General features: G+C 46.9%; 1 protein-coding gene across 4 annotated transcripts in view; it reads left to right on the top strand.

The window, feature by feature from the left end:
• ATN1 (atrophin 1) overlaps positions 1 to 14,772 on the top strand; it is a 74,516-nt gene extending 59,744 nt beyond the window's left edge. For 3 of the 4 annotated variants that reach the window (XM_073595431.1, XM_073595430.1, XM_073595429.1), the window contains exon 10: positions 7,595 to 7,701. In XM_073595431.1, coding sequence (XP_073451532.1) covers positions 7,595 to 7,667 — 73 coding nt within the window. In that variant the 3' untranslated portion in view covers positions 7,668 to 7,701. Of the gene's footprint in view, positions 1 to 7,594; positions 7,702 to 7,800 lie in introns of those variants that run through there. The other variant, XM_073595432.1, reaches the window with a different exon arrangement.
• The last annotated feature ends 3,550 nt before the right edge of the window (positions 14,773 to 18,322 follow it).

Genomic DNA, 18,322 nt, shown 5'->3' with positions numbered 1-18,322 from the left:
ATGACCTCAGGGGGCATAATATACATATGAATGCCGCCGGTCCACGGCTATTTACATATTAATGCCGCCTCTAATTATATGAATGCAACCGGGATAGTTGGCAAGTATGAGGCAGCTGCTTTGGGCACACCTCCCAACCTTTTCAGATGGGTATGAGGGACACCTACTAGCAAACGTATGTAGGCATAGGACACGCCTCCCTTCCACGCCCCCTTAAAGGAGAATTAACCAAAAAAAAAAAAGGTTAAAGGGCTTTTTTTTACCACTATTATTCCTTTATATTGGCTTTAAAATGTACAAATGCAGCAATTTAGAAATTAGATGAAAGGTTTAGCACTGGGAAACACTTTTTGAAAGATAAAAAGTGCATTTTATATACAACTATATGGATCAGACCAAAATGAGGGACAAATGAGGAGGAAAGAGGGACAGAGGGACATTGCTCCAAATCAGGGACAGTCCCTCGAAATCCGGGACAGTTGAGAGCTATGGTTTTGGGCCAAACAACAATGACGGGGCCCAGGGCAGCTTCCCCTTTTGCCCCGCCTTAAAGGCGGCCCTGACCAAATTGCACCAGAGAAAAACCAGGTCTTCTGTCTGGCCCAAACAGGACTGAGCTGTGTAAATCTCAGGACTGGATGGACAGAAATCCTTCGGCACGTAAAACGTCCCCCCATATGTGAATTTCATCCGTATGTCAGCTGTTTGTCCGGAGTTCAGCTTTAAACCCTTTCCGCCATCTTCCGGCGGCATCTCAATCACAAGATCAACGTGATTGGCTCCCCCCCTAGTGGTCACATGACTGGGATCCCATCCTGCTGGCTCCCAATCACAAATAGAGACTGAGAGCTGCCGGAACCTCAGACCCCACCCCCCTTCCCAATTAGGGCCCACCCACACTACATTGCACATGTGCGGGAAAGGGTTAAGGTACTATAATCTTCCATGCAAATCAACCAATGACAGCCTTCTTTAATTCTGGGTGGAGCCAAGCCCATGGAAGGTCCTACTCCCGAGGCTACTCTTAGCTGCACTGTGCAAAACCATAAATGTCATAAATGTAATGCGGCTGCATTAGTTTTCTTTTTTAGTATTTTTTTCCCCTCTGTTTTCACCTGGTGATCTGGCCAGTAACACACCTCCTGTATTAGAGCCGGCCCCCCACCTTGGATGAAGATGCACAGGAGGCACAGCAGACAGCAACATTGTCAGTCTGGGAGGTGCATGTTAGACGTACTAGCAGATTTAGATACACTAGCACATTGAAGTCAAACTCCACTTCACACTTTATAATCTGTTACAGCAAACTGTTTTTTGTTTTTTGTTTTTTTGCTTTTGGGTTTTACATAAATCTGATCATTGTAAGCACCCCTGTCAGTGGGAAATGGTTTGTTTCATCCGTGTAAACTGATACATTCTGCTGGAGAGATTGTTCTTTTGAAAAAAAAAAACAACAGACTTGCTGGCCGGATCACCAGATGAAAATAGAGGAAAGAAAGTCTAAAGAAAATGAATGCAGCCGTCACATCTAAGAATTGGTAAGCTGCCATATAAGAAATGGGTTTATTATCGCTTCAAACCTGAGGTCCGGGATCAGCAAATATTGTCCAAATCCATCGGTCATGTGACTTCTGGAATCTCCGTGTGATTTGTGTATTTCCCCCAGATCTGTGCCGTCATCCAGTGTGAGACTTCCTGTAATAAAGACCGCCCACTGCTGCCCTCTCTCCTTGTGCAGGGGGACTGGTCTTGTCTCCGCCCCCCTCCTGTAGTTTTCTGTAGTGGGTGGGGCCAGTTGGATCCCTCCCACAGCTCTGCTCTCTGCTCAGGTTATGTACAGCATAGTGATGATGTCACTGCTACTTTTACCAGGTAATATCTGGGTTTGTAAAGGCATTAGGCACTCACAAAGTGGGTTTATTTCCTCTGCTACTGTTCAACCATATATTTACATTAAGGTTTTTGTGCCCGGAGTTCAGCTTTAACAGTCACCATTCTGGGTAGGGGAATTCAAGCAGCTATTTTCTTCTGTATGAAAGCTGGCTCCACATTTGTATGGGACACTCCATGTTTGTATGGGACACTCCATGGGACATTCCATGGGACATTCCATGGGACACTCCATGTTTGTAGGGGACACTCCATGGGACACTCCATGTTTGTAGGGGACACTCCATGGGACACTCCATGTTTGTAGGGGACACTCCATGGGACACTCCATGGGACACTCCATGCTTGTATGGGATACTCCATGGGACACTCCATGGTACACTCCATGAGACACTCCATGCTTGTATGGGATACTCCATGGGACACTCCATGCTTGTATGGGACACTCCATGGGACACTCCATAAGACATTCCATGGGACACTCCATGCTTGTATGGGATACTCCATGGGACACTCCATGCTTGTATGGGACACTCCATGTTTGTATGGGACACTCCATGGGACACTCCATAAGACATTCCATGGGACACTCCATGGGACACTCCATGCTTGTATGGGACACTTCATGGGAAACTCCATGTTTGTATAGGACACTCCATGGGACACTCCATGCTTGTATGGGACACTCCATGTTTGTATGGGACACTCCATGGGACACTCCATGGGACATTCCATGGGACACTCCATGGAACACTCCATGCTTGTATGGGATACTCCATGGGACACTCCATGCTTGTATGGGACACTCCATGTTTGTATGGGACACTCCATGGGACACTCCATGGGACATTCCATGGGACACTCCATGGGACACTCCATGCTTGTATGGGATACTCCATGGGACACTCCATGGGACGCTCCATGTTTGTATGGGACATTTCATGGGAAACTCCATGTTTGTATAGGACACTCCATGGGACACTCCATGCTTGTATGGGACACTCCATGTTTGTATGGGACACTCCATGGGACACTCCATGGGACATTCCATGGGACACTCCATGGAACACTCCATGCTTGTATGGGATACTCCATGGGACACTCCATGCTTGTATGGGACACTCCATGTTTGTATGGGACACTCCATGGGACACTCCATGGGACATTCCATGGGACACTCCATGGGACACTCCATGCTTGTATGGGATACTCCATGGGACACTCCATGGGACGCTCCATGTTTGTATGGGACATTTCATGGGAAACTCCATGTTTGTATAGGACACTCCATGGGACACTCCATGGGACACTCCATGTTTGTATGGGACACTCCATGTTTGTATGGGACACTCCATGGGACACTCCATGGGATACTCCATGCTTGTATGGGATACTCCATGTTTGTATGGGACACTCCATGGGACACTCCACGGGACACTCCATGCTTGTATGGGATACTCCATGGGACACTCCATGTTTGTATGGGACACTCCATGGGACATTCCATGGGACACTCCATGGGACCCTCCATGTTTGTATGGGACACTCCATGTTTGTATTGGACACTCCATGGGACACTCCATGGCACATTCCATGGGACACTCCATGGGACACTTCATTGGACACTCCATGCTTGTATGGGATACTCCATGGGACACTCCATGTTTGTATAGGACACTTCATGGAAAACTCCATGTTTGCATGGGACACTCCATGTTTGTATGGGACAGTCCATGGGACACTCCATGCTTGTATGGGATACTCCATGAGACGTTCCATGTTTGTATGGGACAGTTCATGGGAAACTCCATGTTTGTATGGGACACTCCATGCTTGTATGGGACACTGTATGGGACACTCCATGTTTGTATGGGACACTCCATGGGACCCTCCATGGGACGCCCTATGTTTGTATGGGACACTCCATGGGACACTCCATGGGACATTCCATGCTTGTATGGGATACTCCATGGGACGCTCCATGTTTGTATGGGACAGTTCGTGGGAAACTCCATGTTTGCATGGGACACTCCATGTTTGTATGGGACACTCCATGCTTGTATGGGACACTGTATGGGACAATCCATGTTTGTATGGGACACTCCATGGGACCCTCCATGGGATGCCCCATGTTTGAATGGGACACTCCATGGGACACTCCATGCTTGTATGGGATACTCCATGGGACACTCCATGTTTGTATGGGACACTTCATGGGAAACTCCATGTTTGTATAGGACACTCCATGGGACACTCCATGGGACACTCCATGTTTGTATGGGACACTCCATGTTTTTATGGGACACTCCATAGGACATTCCATGGGACACTCCATGGGACACTCCATGCTTGTATGGGATAATCCATGGGACAATCCATGTTTGTATGGGACACTCCATGGGACATTCCATGGTACACTCCACGGGAGGGACACTCCATGCTTGTATGGGATACTCCATGTTTGTATGGGACACTCCATGGGACACTCCATGCTTGTATGGGATACTCCATGGGACACTCCATGTTTGTATGGGACACTCCATGGGACAGTCCATGCTTGTATGGGACACTCCATGTTTGTATGGGACACTCCATGTTTGTATGGGACACTCCATGGGACATTCCATGTTTGTATGGGACACTCCATGTTTGTATTGGACACTCCATGGGAAACTCCATGGCACATTCCATGGGACACTCCATGGGACATTCTATGGGACACTCCATGGTACACTCCATGCTTGTATGGGATACTCCATGGGACACTCCATGTTTGTATGGGACACTCCATGGGACACTCCATGGGACATTCCATGGGACATTCCATGGGACACTCCATGGGACACTCCATGCTTGTATGGGATACTCCATTGGACACTCCATGGGACGCTCCATGGGACGCTCCATGGGACGCTCCATGTTTGTATAGGACACTTCATGGGAAACTCCATGTTTGCATGGGACACTCCATGGGACACTCCATGGGACACTCCATGCTTGCATGGGATACTCCATGGAACGCTCCATGTTTGTATGGGACAGTTCATGGGAAACTCCATGTTTGCCTAGGACACTCCATGTTTGTATGGGACACTCCATGTTTGTATGGGACACTCCATGGGACCCTCCATGGGAGGCCCCATGTTTGTATGGGACACTCCATGGGACACTTCATGGGACACTCCATGCTTGTATGGGACACTCCATGGCAAACTCCATGGTATACTCCATGTTTGTATGGGACACTCCATAGGACACTCCATGGGGCACTCCATGTTTGTATGGGACACTCCATGTTTGTATGGGACATTCCATGCCTGTATGGGACACTCCATGCTTGTTCTAGACACTCCATGTTTGTATGGGACACTCCATGATTATATGGGTCATTGGCTCCATGTTTGTATGGGACACTGGCTCCATGTTTGTATGGGACACTCCATGCTTGTTCGGGACACTCCATGTTTGTATGGGACATTCCATGTTTGTATGGGACACTCAATGCTTGTATGGGACATTGGCTCATTGCTTGTATGGGACACTCCATGCTTGAATAGGACACTCCATGTTTGTATGGGACACTCCATGGGACAATCCATGTTTGTATGGGACACTGGCTCCATGTTTGTATGGGACACTCCATGTTTTTATGGGACACTCCATAGGACATTCCATGGGACACTCCATGGGACACTCCATGCTTGTATGGGATAATCCATGGGACAATCCATGTTTGTATGGGACACTGCATGGGACATTCCATGGCACACTCCACGGGAGGGACACTCCATGCTTGTATGGGATACTCCATGTTTGTATGGGACACTCCATGGGACACTCCATGCTTGTATGGGATACTCCATGGGACACTCCATGTTTGTATGGGACACTCCATGGGACACTCCATGCTTGTATGGGACACTCCATGTTTGTATGGGACACTCCAAGTTTGTATGGGACACTCCATGGGACACACCATGTTTGTATGGGACACTCCATGTTTGTATTGGACACTCCATGGGAAACTCCATGGCACATTCCATGGGACACTCCATGGGACATTCTATGGGACACTCCATGGGACACTCCATGCTTGTATGGGATACTCCATGGGACACTCCATGTTTGTATGGGACACTCCATGGGACACCATGGGACATTCCATGGGACATTCCATGGGACACTCCATGGGACGCTCCATGGGACGTTCCATGTTTGTATAGGACACTTCATGGGAAACTCCATGTTTGCATGGGACACTCCATGGGATACCCCATGCTTGCATGGGATACTCCATGGGACACTCCATGCTTGTATGGGATAATCCATGGGACAATCCATGTTTGTATGGGACACTCCATGGGACATTCCATGGTACACTCCACGGGAGGGACACTCCATGCTTGTATGGGATACTCCATGTTTGTATGGGACACTCCATGCTTGTATGGGATACTCCATGGGACACTCCATGTTTGTATGGGACACTCCATGGGACAGTCCATGCTTGTATGGGACACTCCATGTTTGTATGGGACACTCCATGGGACATTCCATGTTTGTATGGGACACTCCATGTTTGTATTGGACACTCCATGGGAAACTCCATGGGACATTCTATGGGACACTCCATGGGACATTCTATGGGACACTCCATGGGACACTCCATGCTTGTATGGGATACTCCATGGGACACTCCATGTTTGTATGGGACACTCCATGGGACATTCCATGGGACATTCCATGGGACACTCCATGGGACACTCCATGCTTGTATGGGATACTCCATTGGACACTCCATGGGACGCTCCATGTTTGTATAGGACACTTCATGGGAAACTCCATGTTTGCACGGGACACTCCATGGGACACTCCATGCTTGCATGGGATACTCCATGGGACGCTCCATGTTTGTATGGGACAGTTCATGGGAAACTCCATGTTTGCCTAGGACACTCCATGTTTGTATGGGACACTCCATGTTTGTATGGGACACTCCATGGGACCCTCCATGGGACACTCCATGGGACACTCCATGGGACACTCCATGCTTGTATGGGACACTCCATGGCAAACTCCATGGTATACTCCATGTTTGTATGGGACACTCCATAGGACACTCCATGGGACACTCCATGTTTGTATGGGACACTCCATAGGACACTCCATGGGACACTCCATGTTTGTATGGGACACTCCATGTTTGTATGGGACATTCCATGCCTGTATGGGACACTCCATGCTTGTTCTAGACACTCCATGATTATATGGGACACTGGCTCCATGTTTGTATGGGACACTGGCTCCATGTTTGTATGGGTCATTGCCTCTAAGCTTGTATGGGACACTGGCTCCATGCTTGTATGGGTCACTGGCTCCATACCTATATGGGACACTGGCTCCATGCTTGTATGGGACTCTGGTTCATGCTTGTATGGGACACTGGCTCCATGCTTGTATGGGTCACGGGCTCCATGCTTGTATGGGACATTGGCTCCATGCTTGTATGGGACACTGGCTCCATGCTTGTATGGGTCACTGGACAGTCTTAAAAGAGTCATGTATAGGAAAAGGAGGGTAGATATAAATGAGAAAATATTAACCATATACATACACTATATTATTTTTTTTCTTGCAATCCACGTGTATCTTTCATAGATCTTCCAATTTTTCTCTTTATCGGTAATTCATTCTTGTTCTCAAGGCACAGCGATATCTGCACATTTTGTAGGAATTACCAGCATATGTACCGGGTGGCAAGTCTCTCTGAAAAATGAAAAAAAAAAGAATCTAATATGTACTTGGATAGAGCTATATCTGCTTGGTCAGGTCTGCATGCCTTTTTTTGATGATATGCTGTCCTCCATAAGACATTAAGAACAGTCCCCCGTTTGTGCTGTTGTTTTCCAGTCATTTGAAGAAAGAAACTGACAAAACCCTGTAGTGAAGTCCCGGGGTCGGAGGTCATCTCACAGCTTGCAGGCATCTGACTGGACAAGGCAAGATGACTTCAGAGCTCCTGAGATCTGACCCTGGTCCTCGCCGAGGGGCAACTATTTCATGTGACCAAAAACCGACACCCAAGATATGCAGACTGGCAGCAGGGGAGTTCAGAGAGGCTTCCTAAAAGGACAAACTCTGATCAACCTCCCCCCCCCCCCACCTACCATAATGCACTATATGACCTACCCCATGGCACTTGCCTTTTGGAGTGAGACAGACTACAAAAAAAAATGTCCGTCGTGCCGAAAAAGAGAATGCTGCTCAATGAGATATGGATGCCCCGCTGCAAGGAGACAGCCCTTGGGTGACCTACTGCTTCCTGAGACCCCCCCTCCCCTTCCCGAATCGTGAAAATGAGACGCCCTTGTGACAGTAAAGACGCACTACGGCCTTCAGAGACGCACAGGAAGTACACTGTGAGAACTCGCGCTCAGAGAGGCAAGCCCTTGATGGACAGAAGCACTTGTGACCTGGGGCGGGGGGGAGAAATCTGCTGGAAGGGACAGACTCTCTATCGTGAGACTCCTCAAGTGAGGCCGAGAGGCTCCCGCTGACCGAGCGACGCTCTGCATCGGAGGGGACGCACATTTGTAGAGAGTAACGGCCTGCCCCATGATCCTGACATCTCATGGACCTTATATTTTTTTTTTTTTTGTATGTAACGTGTCACTAATAGTGTGTTTGGCTGTGTGTGACAGAAGCTTCACACTCTCCTCCTGGTGACGTGTGTGTAACTAGAAAACCGCGTGTACCGGTTGTGGCACTTGTATGTGGTTGGCGGTTAGAATCATCTGTGGTTGCAACATGTCCTTGCTGGGGAAGCCCACCAAGGAAAGCCAACAATCCAATCTACGTACTGGTCAGATGTAGTAGGCACTGAGCCATTCACTAATGCTGCATACACATGATCTTGCCAATGGGACAAGCTCTGTCGGCATTTCCGATGAAAAAATTTAGAGCGTGTTCTAAGTCCATCGGAAATGCCGACAGAAAAAGTCCAATGGGGCATACACACGGTCTGATTATCCAACCAAAAGCTCCCATTGGACTTTTTCCGTCAGAAATTCTGACCGTGTGTGTGCGGCATAAGGGTCCATCCAGACCTGTCATTCCCGTGCATTTTGTTAATGTGTGTTGTCCTAAAGCTGGAGTCCCGGGGGATATAAAAAATCTGGGGTAAATGCTTGTTTATGCCTAGGGCTCCTCGCTTCCCCCTGAAACTCCAGGTGGTTGGTTGTGTCTCTACATCAGGCCCATTGGCCCGGCATTGTACTTGAGTGCCTGCAATCGTTGGAGAGCCTTAGAGAAAAGGGCTGCTGGGTCATAGCATGGAGGGAGCCCACAGGAGTGATGGATTAGGTACTGTACGTTAGGCCTAGTTTGAAGTTGGGGGGGGGTTTGTAAAAATAGATGGGTGAGCTGTGTTTTTTTTTTCTTTTTTTCACTGCCCTCCCTTAAGCTGCAAAATCATTCATAAGGGGGTATGCACACACCATGGTTGTAATGCTTTACAGGCAGGCTGTCCCCCTCCAGTTGGGTCTCCCTTTGGGGGATCCCCACCTAGTACTTGGCTCCGAGTTTGCCTAGTTTCGGCTGGATGGACCACGAATACCCCAGTCCCTGTCAGGGTCCTTTCTCTTTGGAGGAGGACCATGTGTATACCCTGTGCACTTTTTTGTGTGCTCATTTTTTTTTTCTTTTGCACCTGCTGTTCGGTTTTGAGTGTGCTCACTGCACCACGGAGAGCTTAAAAAAATATAAAAGGCAGTACCACCACCAAACACAATCTATTTAAATGAATAGGGCCGTGCTGCAACCATAAGCCAAATGCTAGGCTCAAAAAAAAGAAAACGGCCATTCAGGAGGTGACAGTATTGCCTACTGAACATCTGTCAGTGCCCCCCCTTGCCAGGGCAAGTGTAAACAAACCCTTAAAGTCCTTTTTACTGGTACCCCAGGCATAAACAAGAGTTAAACCCTTGGGAGTGTGGAGGGAGCTCCACCGCAAAGGAGTACTTTTCTTTTCTTTGGACTTCAGCTTTAAGGCAGCCCATTCAAATGATTGAGCTGACAGCACACTATAATGGACCAAATATTGGACATGCACCATTTTTTCCGACACTATGGACCATAATGCACCGTAATGTGTTGCAATGCATGTGTGTCACAGGAATGTTATAGTAATATGTTGGGGTGCCATTGACAATGAGTTGCGTTATGTTAATGTGCTGGGGTGCCATTGGCAATGTGTTAAAGCACTTTCCCGCAACACACCAATCTGGAAAGGTCTGGATGGGCCTTAAGAGATGCGTCAGAAATTAGTGTTTAGCGCTGTGAAGGGAAAAATGAAAACCGGGAACCTATTTATGAAACCAGAAGAGAGCAAAAACTGCATATGTGTTACAGGTTTTTTGAGCTCATTATTTTCATCATATTTATAAAAGTATTATCGCAGTCTTTCCAAAGTATATTCTGTTGGCTTCTCTGATACTTTCAAGTTGTCCAAGCCAACTGAATACAGTTTGGGGGATCTACAAAGCAAATTTCTAAATGGCACCTGAACATCACTTGAGGTTAATGTTGATTCCTTTCTGTCGATTCCTATGGATGCTCCTTATCCGTAGAAGCCCCCAGCCATCAAGAGGATTCTCTGCTTCTTCCAAGTTCTCCAAGCCAACTGAACTCAGTTTGGTGGATCTACAAAGCCCACTCCAAATGGCAGCCCGCCATCACTTGAGGTTAATTTGATTCCTTTCCTATCTTATCTGTTGATTTCTATGGCTGTTTCTTATCTGTAGTGGTCCCTAGCCATCCAGGGGCTACTCTGTTTCTTCCAAGTTGTCCAATCCAACGGAAAGCAGTTTGGTGGATTTACAAAGCCCATTCCAAATGGCAGCTCACCATCATTAGAGGTTAATTCGATTCCTATCCTATCTGTTGATTCCTATGGCTGTCCCTTATCTGTAGCAGCCCCCAGCCATCGAGAGGCTTCCTTGCTACTTCCAAGCTGTCCAAGCCAACTGAATACAGTTTGATGGATCTACAAAGCCCATTCCAAATGGCAGCTCACCATTACTTGAGGTTAATTTGATTCTTTTCCTATCCCATCTGTTGACCCCAGTCTAAAACGTAAAAATGGTCCCCCCATTACATTAGAGTGCCTCTTCACATCAGATTCACCCCATCACTTCAGAAGCCCCTTCACATCAGAGGTCCACCCATCACATCAGAGGTCCACCCATCACATCAGAGGTCCCCCCATTATATTAGAGTCTATCTTCATATCAGATCCCCCCTATCACCTAGGAAACCCCTTCACATCAGTGGTCCCCCTATGACATCAGGGGTCCCCCCATCACATCAGAAGTCCCCTCATCACATCAGAGTCTCCACCCCATCACATCAGAGGCCCTCCCATTATTTTAGAGTCTCTCTTCACATCAGATTCCCCCCATCACTTCAGAAGCCCCTTCACATCAGAGGTCCTCCCATCACATCAGAAGCCCTCCCCCCATCACAATAAAGCCCCTCTTTACATCATATTCCCTCCATCACATCAAAAGTCCCATCACATCAGAGATCCCTGATCACAACAGAAGCCCCCTTCACATCAGAGATCCTCCTATTACATCAGAAGCCCCCTTCACATCAGAGGTCCCCCTATTACATCAGAAGTCTCCCCATCACATAAGAAGTCCCCCCATCTCCCTTCACTTCAGATTTCCCCCATCGTTTCAGAAGCCCCTTCAGATCAGACGTCCCCCATCACATTTAGAGGTCCCCCCATCACATTAGAGCCCCTCTTTACATCAGACTTCTCCCCATCGCTTTAAAAGCCCCCTTTACATCAGAACTCCCCCCATCACAACAGAAGCCCCCTTCACATCAAAGGTCCACCATCACATCAGAGTCCACCTCTCCATATTAAAGAATCCCCCTTCACATCAAAGCCCCCCCCCCATAAACCAGAGTGTAATTCCTATCACAGAGTCAGGAGCCCCCTCCCATCACAGACTCACCCCAACACGAGAGTCCCCCCATGACAGATCCCCCCCAATCACATGAGAGTGCCCCATCACCACAGACTCCTCTTATCCATCTCTGATCCAGAGAAAACTGGGTCTCGTGCTCATGGCACCCCAGGGGGTCCCAAATGGCACCCTGGTTGAGAGACACTGTTCTCAACTCTACCCAAAGCTGGAAAAAAAGGAAAGATACACGTTAGGGCTATAGATACATTTTAGGGCTGTAGATACACATTAGGGCTGTAGATACACGTTGGGGCTGTAGGTACACGTTAGGGTTGAAGACACATTTTAGGGCTGTAGATACACATTTGGGCTGTAGGTACACGTTAGGGTTGAAGACACATTTTAGGGCTGTAGATACACATTAGGGCTGTAGATACACGTTGGGGCTGTAGGTACACGTTAGGGTTGAAGACACATTTTAGGGCTGTAGATACACATTAGGGCTGTAGATACACGTTGGGGCTGTAGGTACACGTTAGGGTTGAAGACACATTTTAGGGCTGTAGATACACATTTGGGCTGTAGGTACACGTTAGGGTTGAAGACACATTTTAGGGCTGTAGATACACATTAGGGCTGTAGATACACGTTGGGGCTGTAGGTACACGTTAGGGTTGAAGACACATTTTAGGGCTGTAGATACACATTAGGGCTGTAGATACACATTAGGGCTGTAGATACACATTAGGGCTGTAGATACACGTTAGGGTTGAAGACACATTTTAGGGCTGTAGATACACATTTGGGCTGTAGATACATGTTAGGGCTTGGCTTTATATCGAGCCAAATATTATCACAGCCACTGCTGGAGCAGTCATAGGCATCATGTTTGGACAACTTTGAATGCAACATGCTAAGTACAGTTCATACTACTGGTTTAAAGCACCTCAAGGCAATACTATTCCACCCCCGTGCTTTCCTGGGCACAAAAAATTGCAGAATTTGTGAATGGTTCGAGCAACTACATAAAAAAAAAAAAAAAAAATGGGTTCCTCTTCCAAAGTGCCGGTTATCACCATTGAATATTTTACTTTTGCACATGAAGTCAAGCCAACCACCTTCCTCTCCTTTTTTTTTCGGCATGTGTGTCTATACGGAATGAGTGGATACCTATATATATATCTGTATGTAAGTGTATACATTGTACATACCTGAGTGTGTGCGCATTCTCCTTCCACACTGAATGTGCGTGTGCATGAGCGCGAACGTTCGACCCCCCCCCCTGTATATAATGATGCGTGCAACCCGTGGCTACAGAAAATACATATGTTTGAGTATCCGTATTGGTTTCTGTATATACCAGGGATGTGTCCAGTGGTGGAAATACTTACTTGTATTTGTACATGAATTCCACAGTGTCCGCATATCTGATCTGTGAGTATATATGTGTATATTAACGCCACAATATATATATATCCTGTGTGAGTGGATGGACCCCAGTGTATATAGCTTTAAGATACAGAGCGCTTGGAATGGGGAGCCATTGGGGGGGTTTACTAAAACTGGAGAGTTTGGCATGGGAGCCAATCAGCTTCTGACTTTAATTAAGTTTGGATAATAAAACCTGAAAGCTGATTGGCTCCCGTGCGCAGCTGCACCAGATTCTGCGCTCTCCAGTTTTAGTATATCAACATCGTTGTCTTCAAGTGTAGTCCACCTAAAACTGACATATTGGGGTGAAATCTGGCCAGCTATGGCCCTCTAGGTTCCTACAGCAACCATGGGCAAACGGGTCATCGACGGGTATGAGACAAATTTGGAAATAGTGGTCAAAATCGTCCTCTATCAAAAATTTCCAATCATCATTTGACGAATGTGGCGGGTAGAATGTCAATATCTCAAAAAAAAAAAATTAAAATAATTTAAGGTCAGCCTCTACAAATACTGTATCGGCTGACTTTTACTATTATGGCCACTTACCCGTCCAGGCATCCAGCGGTGTCCTCACCTGAGCCGATTCTTCAATCAGCTCTCGGGTGCTGCCACCGCCATCTTGGCTAAGGGAAACAAGCAGTGAAGCCTTGCAATTCCCCATGGCAGTGCCAGGACAAGGTCATCTAGAGCCCATTGCAAACATGCCAAACTGTGCCCCCCCCCCCCCCCCCAAGATGTATGACTATTACGTGTCATCAAAATTTCTGCCTCCCAAAGAAAGTGAGCACTAATTTGCGTGCTTACCCCTAGGATTGCCACCCGTCCCAGATTCACAGTCTGGGTTTTGAATCATGCGTCCAGGTTTCAGGCAGACTGAAACCCGGACACATTATTCAGGCTGGGCTGTGGCTCCCCGAGTAACCAAATTAGCCACACGCACATCTGTTGCCATCCAGGTGTTGCAGGCAGCTGTCTGGGGGCAGGTTCGGCATCACTGGGGCAGGGCAAGGATGCCAGCAAGAGCAATCTGGCCACACCCACTGTTAGCTGCGGCAAGCTATGTGCACCGCAATTTCTCCTCTCCTCGGGGCCCCCAAAGGTGTGCCAGGCTGCTAAAGTGTTCGGGTTTGGCTTGAAGAAAAGGTGGCCACCCTACTTAACCCCCCCCCTGCCAGCATAAATTCCCCACTACTCCCAGTGCAAATTCACCCCCCTGCTGGGATCCCCCCACTCAGCACAGATCTTTGTCCTACCACCCCCCGAATACCCCCATCACAAATGCCCCCCCCTCAAAAAAAAAAATCACCCCTCCTAGCACAAATCCCTTACCCCTAAAATGTTCCACTCCAAGTACACATCTTCTGCCCCCACTCCAAGTCCCCCATCCTAACACATCTTCTTCCCTCCATCCCTCCTCCCAACACAAGTCCCCCAAAATTCCCCTCCTAAAGCAATACTTACCTCCTGCCACCCCCCCCCCCCCAAATTCCCCCTTCCATCACAAATCCCCCAAACTTCCCCTCCTAAAGCAATACTTACCTCCTGCCACCCCCCACCCCCCCAAATTCCCCCTTCCATCACAAATCCCCCAAACTTCCCCTCCTAAAGCAATACTTACCTCCTGCCACCCCCCACCCCCCCAAATTCCCCCTTCCATCACAAATCCCCCAAACTTCCCCTCCTAAAGCAATACTTACCTCCTGCCACCCCCCCCCCAAATTCCCCCTTCCATCACAAATCCCCCAAACTTCCCCTCCTAAAACAATACTTACCTCCTGCTGCCCCCCCCCCCAAATTCCCCCTTCCATCACAAATCCCCCAAACTTCCCCTCCTAAAGCAATACTTACCTGCTGCCACCCCCCCCCTTTCATCGCAAATAACCCCCCCAATCTCCATGCAGCAGATATGCAGTGCCAAGGGCAGTCGTCCCTCCTGCCCAACCCTTGTCCCGGCCCTGCCCTGCCTTGCCCCGCCCCACAGGCCAGATCAACTATTGCATCATGCGATGTCACCCAAAATGAAACAAATGCATTAGCTCATTTTGTTATTACTTGTTTCCCCGATTTGTTGACGTTCGTTAATTTGTCCATTCAGAGATTCCTATACATTTGAATCTCTGAAAATTAGATTTTCATCCTAAAATCTGATTTGTAACGGAACGTACATCCCCCCCCCTGTGTTAATGCTAAAATGATAAACTGCGTTATATTTGCCCATAATTTCACCTTACCGACACTGTTTGTCCAGTGGTGAGATGGAGGACGTTGTAGCTGCTAAAGTAGGTGGACCGCGATCCTGCATTGTGGCCGGAATATAGGACGATCCGCCGTGTCTTCCAGGATATTGGCAAAGCTGTAAAACACACATATCTGGTACAAGAAAAGTCAGAGGAAATCTCAGAGGAATAGTCAACAAAACATGAAAAAATGCTTTTTTTTTTGGTGCCAGTAACCTAAATCACAACATCAGATAAAATTCATGTATTTTATTTGATCAATTCATATTAAAAATAGTAAAGGACAAAAAAAATATGAAAAAAGGACACTTAAGACTCACTAAATGCATTGTATCATTTCATCTTGGATATTCACAAAAAATCATTATTTACAAATGGTTGTCACGGTATAGCAATCCCGACATGTTTCGCCGTTTTGAAGGCTTCTTCGGGGCATATGTGCTACCACACCAATTTGATATCATTGTGTGAATACCAGTCCAAAAAAAAAAGGAAGACAAGAATGCGAGGTGAAGGTTTTTGGATCCATTCAAGATTCAGCAGAGGGGACACCCGGAAAAAGGGGTGAAGCAAGCTGGTATTAGCCGCAGGAGGGGTAGTTTTGGCAAGTGATGGCTTTAGAGGTAAATATTTGTTTTATTGAACACACTGTAAAATATAAGAACATTTGAGGTAAGTCATCATATCCAACATCGCATTTGTACAGTATACAACAGGGTTTCTCAACCAGGGTTTCCGTGGAACTTTAGGGTTCCTCCAGAGGTTGCTAGGGGTTCCTTGAGCAATCAGCATTTTCTTCCTCTCAGATAAGTTCCCACTGACACCTCTGATCTTTTTAGCTATCTGTAAGGGGGGTAATTCTTCCCAATGACCCAGAAGTGTAAGGAGCATTCTTCCTACTGTCCATCACACTAATGTATCTTGAGTTGTAGATATCATCATTTTTAGTGGGGGTTCCCTGAGACCGGAAAGATATTTCAAGGGTTCCTTTTGGTTGAAAGGGTTGCGAAAGGCTGGTATACAACGTTTCAAAAGTGGTAGAGTCCAATACAGAATTGGAAAACATAGCAATAAAGGTAAAAACCTGAGACATATAAAAATGTAAACATGGAACCCAGAGAATTTGGGATCAAGAATCCGAGATCGGTACATTCTAGTGTTGTATATAAGGAATAAGGGAGGGAAGAAGAAAAGAAGGGAGGAAAAGAAGGAACAGGAAGCAGAAAGTCCTGAGAAGGTCGGGAGGGAAAAGAAAAGGAGGAGAAAAGTGCAGAGGTTTGAGCGAACCTGATAAGCTTAATCTGTAAAGGATGGATAGGCTGAAGAGTCCCATCAGCCCACGGGTGGGAGCAACTTTTTCAGGGAGTCCGATGTGGAGAAGTCTATCCATATAAGCCATAGAACCTTGAATTTGTCAAATGTATCGTTATCCATAGCTAACATCTCTTCCATACGCATGATGTCATTTACAGTAGAAACCCGCAAGGACAAAGGGGGAGTAGTGGTTGTTTTCCAGAATAGAGGGATCAGTTGTCTAGCCGCAGATAGGAAGAAACGTAGCAAATTAAGTTTCTGGGATGCTATGGAGCCTGGGAGCGTAGATAAAAAAGCCACAAGTGATGGCTTTGATATGCTCCTCTATGCACAGCAAGGACTCAATAAATTGATTTCCCCAACCCAGTAAGGGGGTAACTCCAAACAGGCAGTACTTCCAGATGGACTTGCTTTCAAAAACAGAGTACACCAGATCCGTGCACGACCCCCCCACCCTTCCCACCGACATATGTGGTAGCACATATGTCCTGAAGAAGCCTAAAAATTGGCGAAACATGTCAGGATTGCTATACCACAACAACTATTTGTAAATAATGATTTTGTGAATATCCAAGATGAAATGTTCCAATCTATTTTGTGAATCTTAAGTGTCCTTTTTTTTGTCCTTGACTATTTTGAATTGATCAGATAAAATATATTAAACTTATGCTGTGATTCTGGTTATTGGCACCTAAAAAAAAAAAATCCCGGCTCCCTCCCAGAGCATTTTTTTTCTTGATTTGTTGAAAAAGCATATCAGTTTTGGGTGGACCAACCCTTTAAGACCGCCCACCAGACAAGCTCTCTGCGCGTATGTGTGTCACCCGTATGCTCGAGTGTGTGTCCACGCTCACGTGACCCTGTATGGTTGTCCTCTGTGCGTTTTGTATGGATCCCGATTTCGGGGACACTACTCTATAAGACTGGAGTCTGCTTCTGCCTGTATATGTATATATGAGATATACAACTATAAGCGTGTGTGTATTTGTACATATATGTGTGAGTGAGAGGAGGAGAGTGAGAGCTTATGGAGATATAACTGTATAAATATATATGGATATTACACTCCTCCATCACCTCCCTTCCCCTTTTATACTCTCCCCTCCTCCTGCGCCTTTGCACGATGACTCGCGGCCACCTGTGTGACACGCGGAGGAGCGCTGAAATAAAGTGAAAGGCACTTAGAAATTGCGTGTGGATAGTATTTTGTCATACAGAATGGAAAAAATGGTGACTTGGATGTCCTACATCACCGGATAAAGAAGAAATGGAACAGGTAACATGTCATGATGTTTGTAAAATAAGGTCATTTAAAAACTGATATTATAGTATGTTGGTGTCGTGACTTGCCCACTGGTGTCTTCTACCCCGGGGATGACTATTGACATTATGGGGGGGACTTTTACCATAAGCAAACCGATCGCCCATTGTCAATATCTGAAACCAAAAAGTGTTGCCTTAGAGCAAGCAGCA

This window comes from Aquarana catesbeiana, linkage group LG08 (assembly GCF_042186555.1).
Source record: "Aquarana catesbeiana isolate 2022-GZ linkage group LG08, ASM4218655v1, whole genome shotgun sequence".
NCBI classification, from domain to species: domain Eukaryota; kingdom Metazoa; phylum Chordata; class Amphibia; order Anura; family Ranidae; genus Aquarana; species Aquarana catesbeiana.
This window is presented reverse-complemented; position numbering and strand designations above follow the sequence as displayed.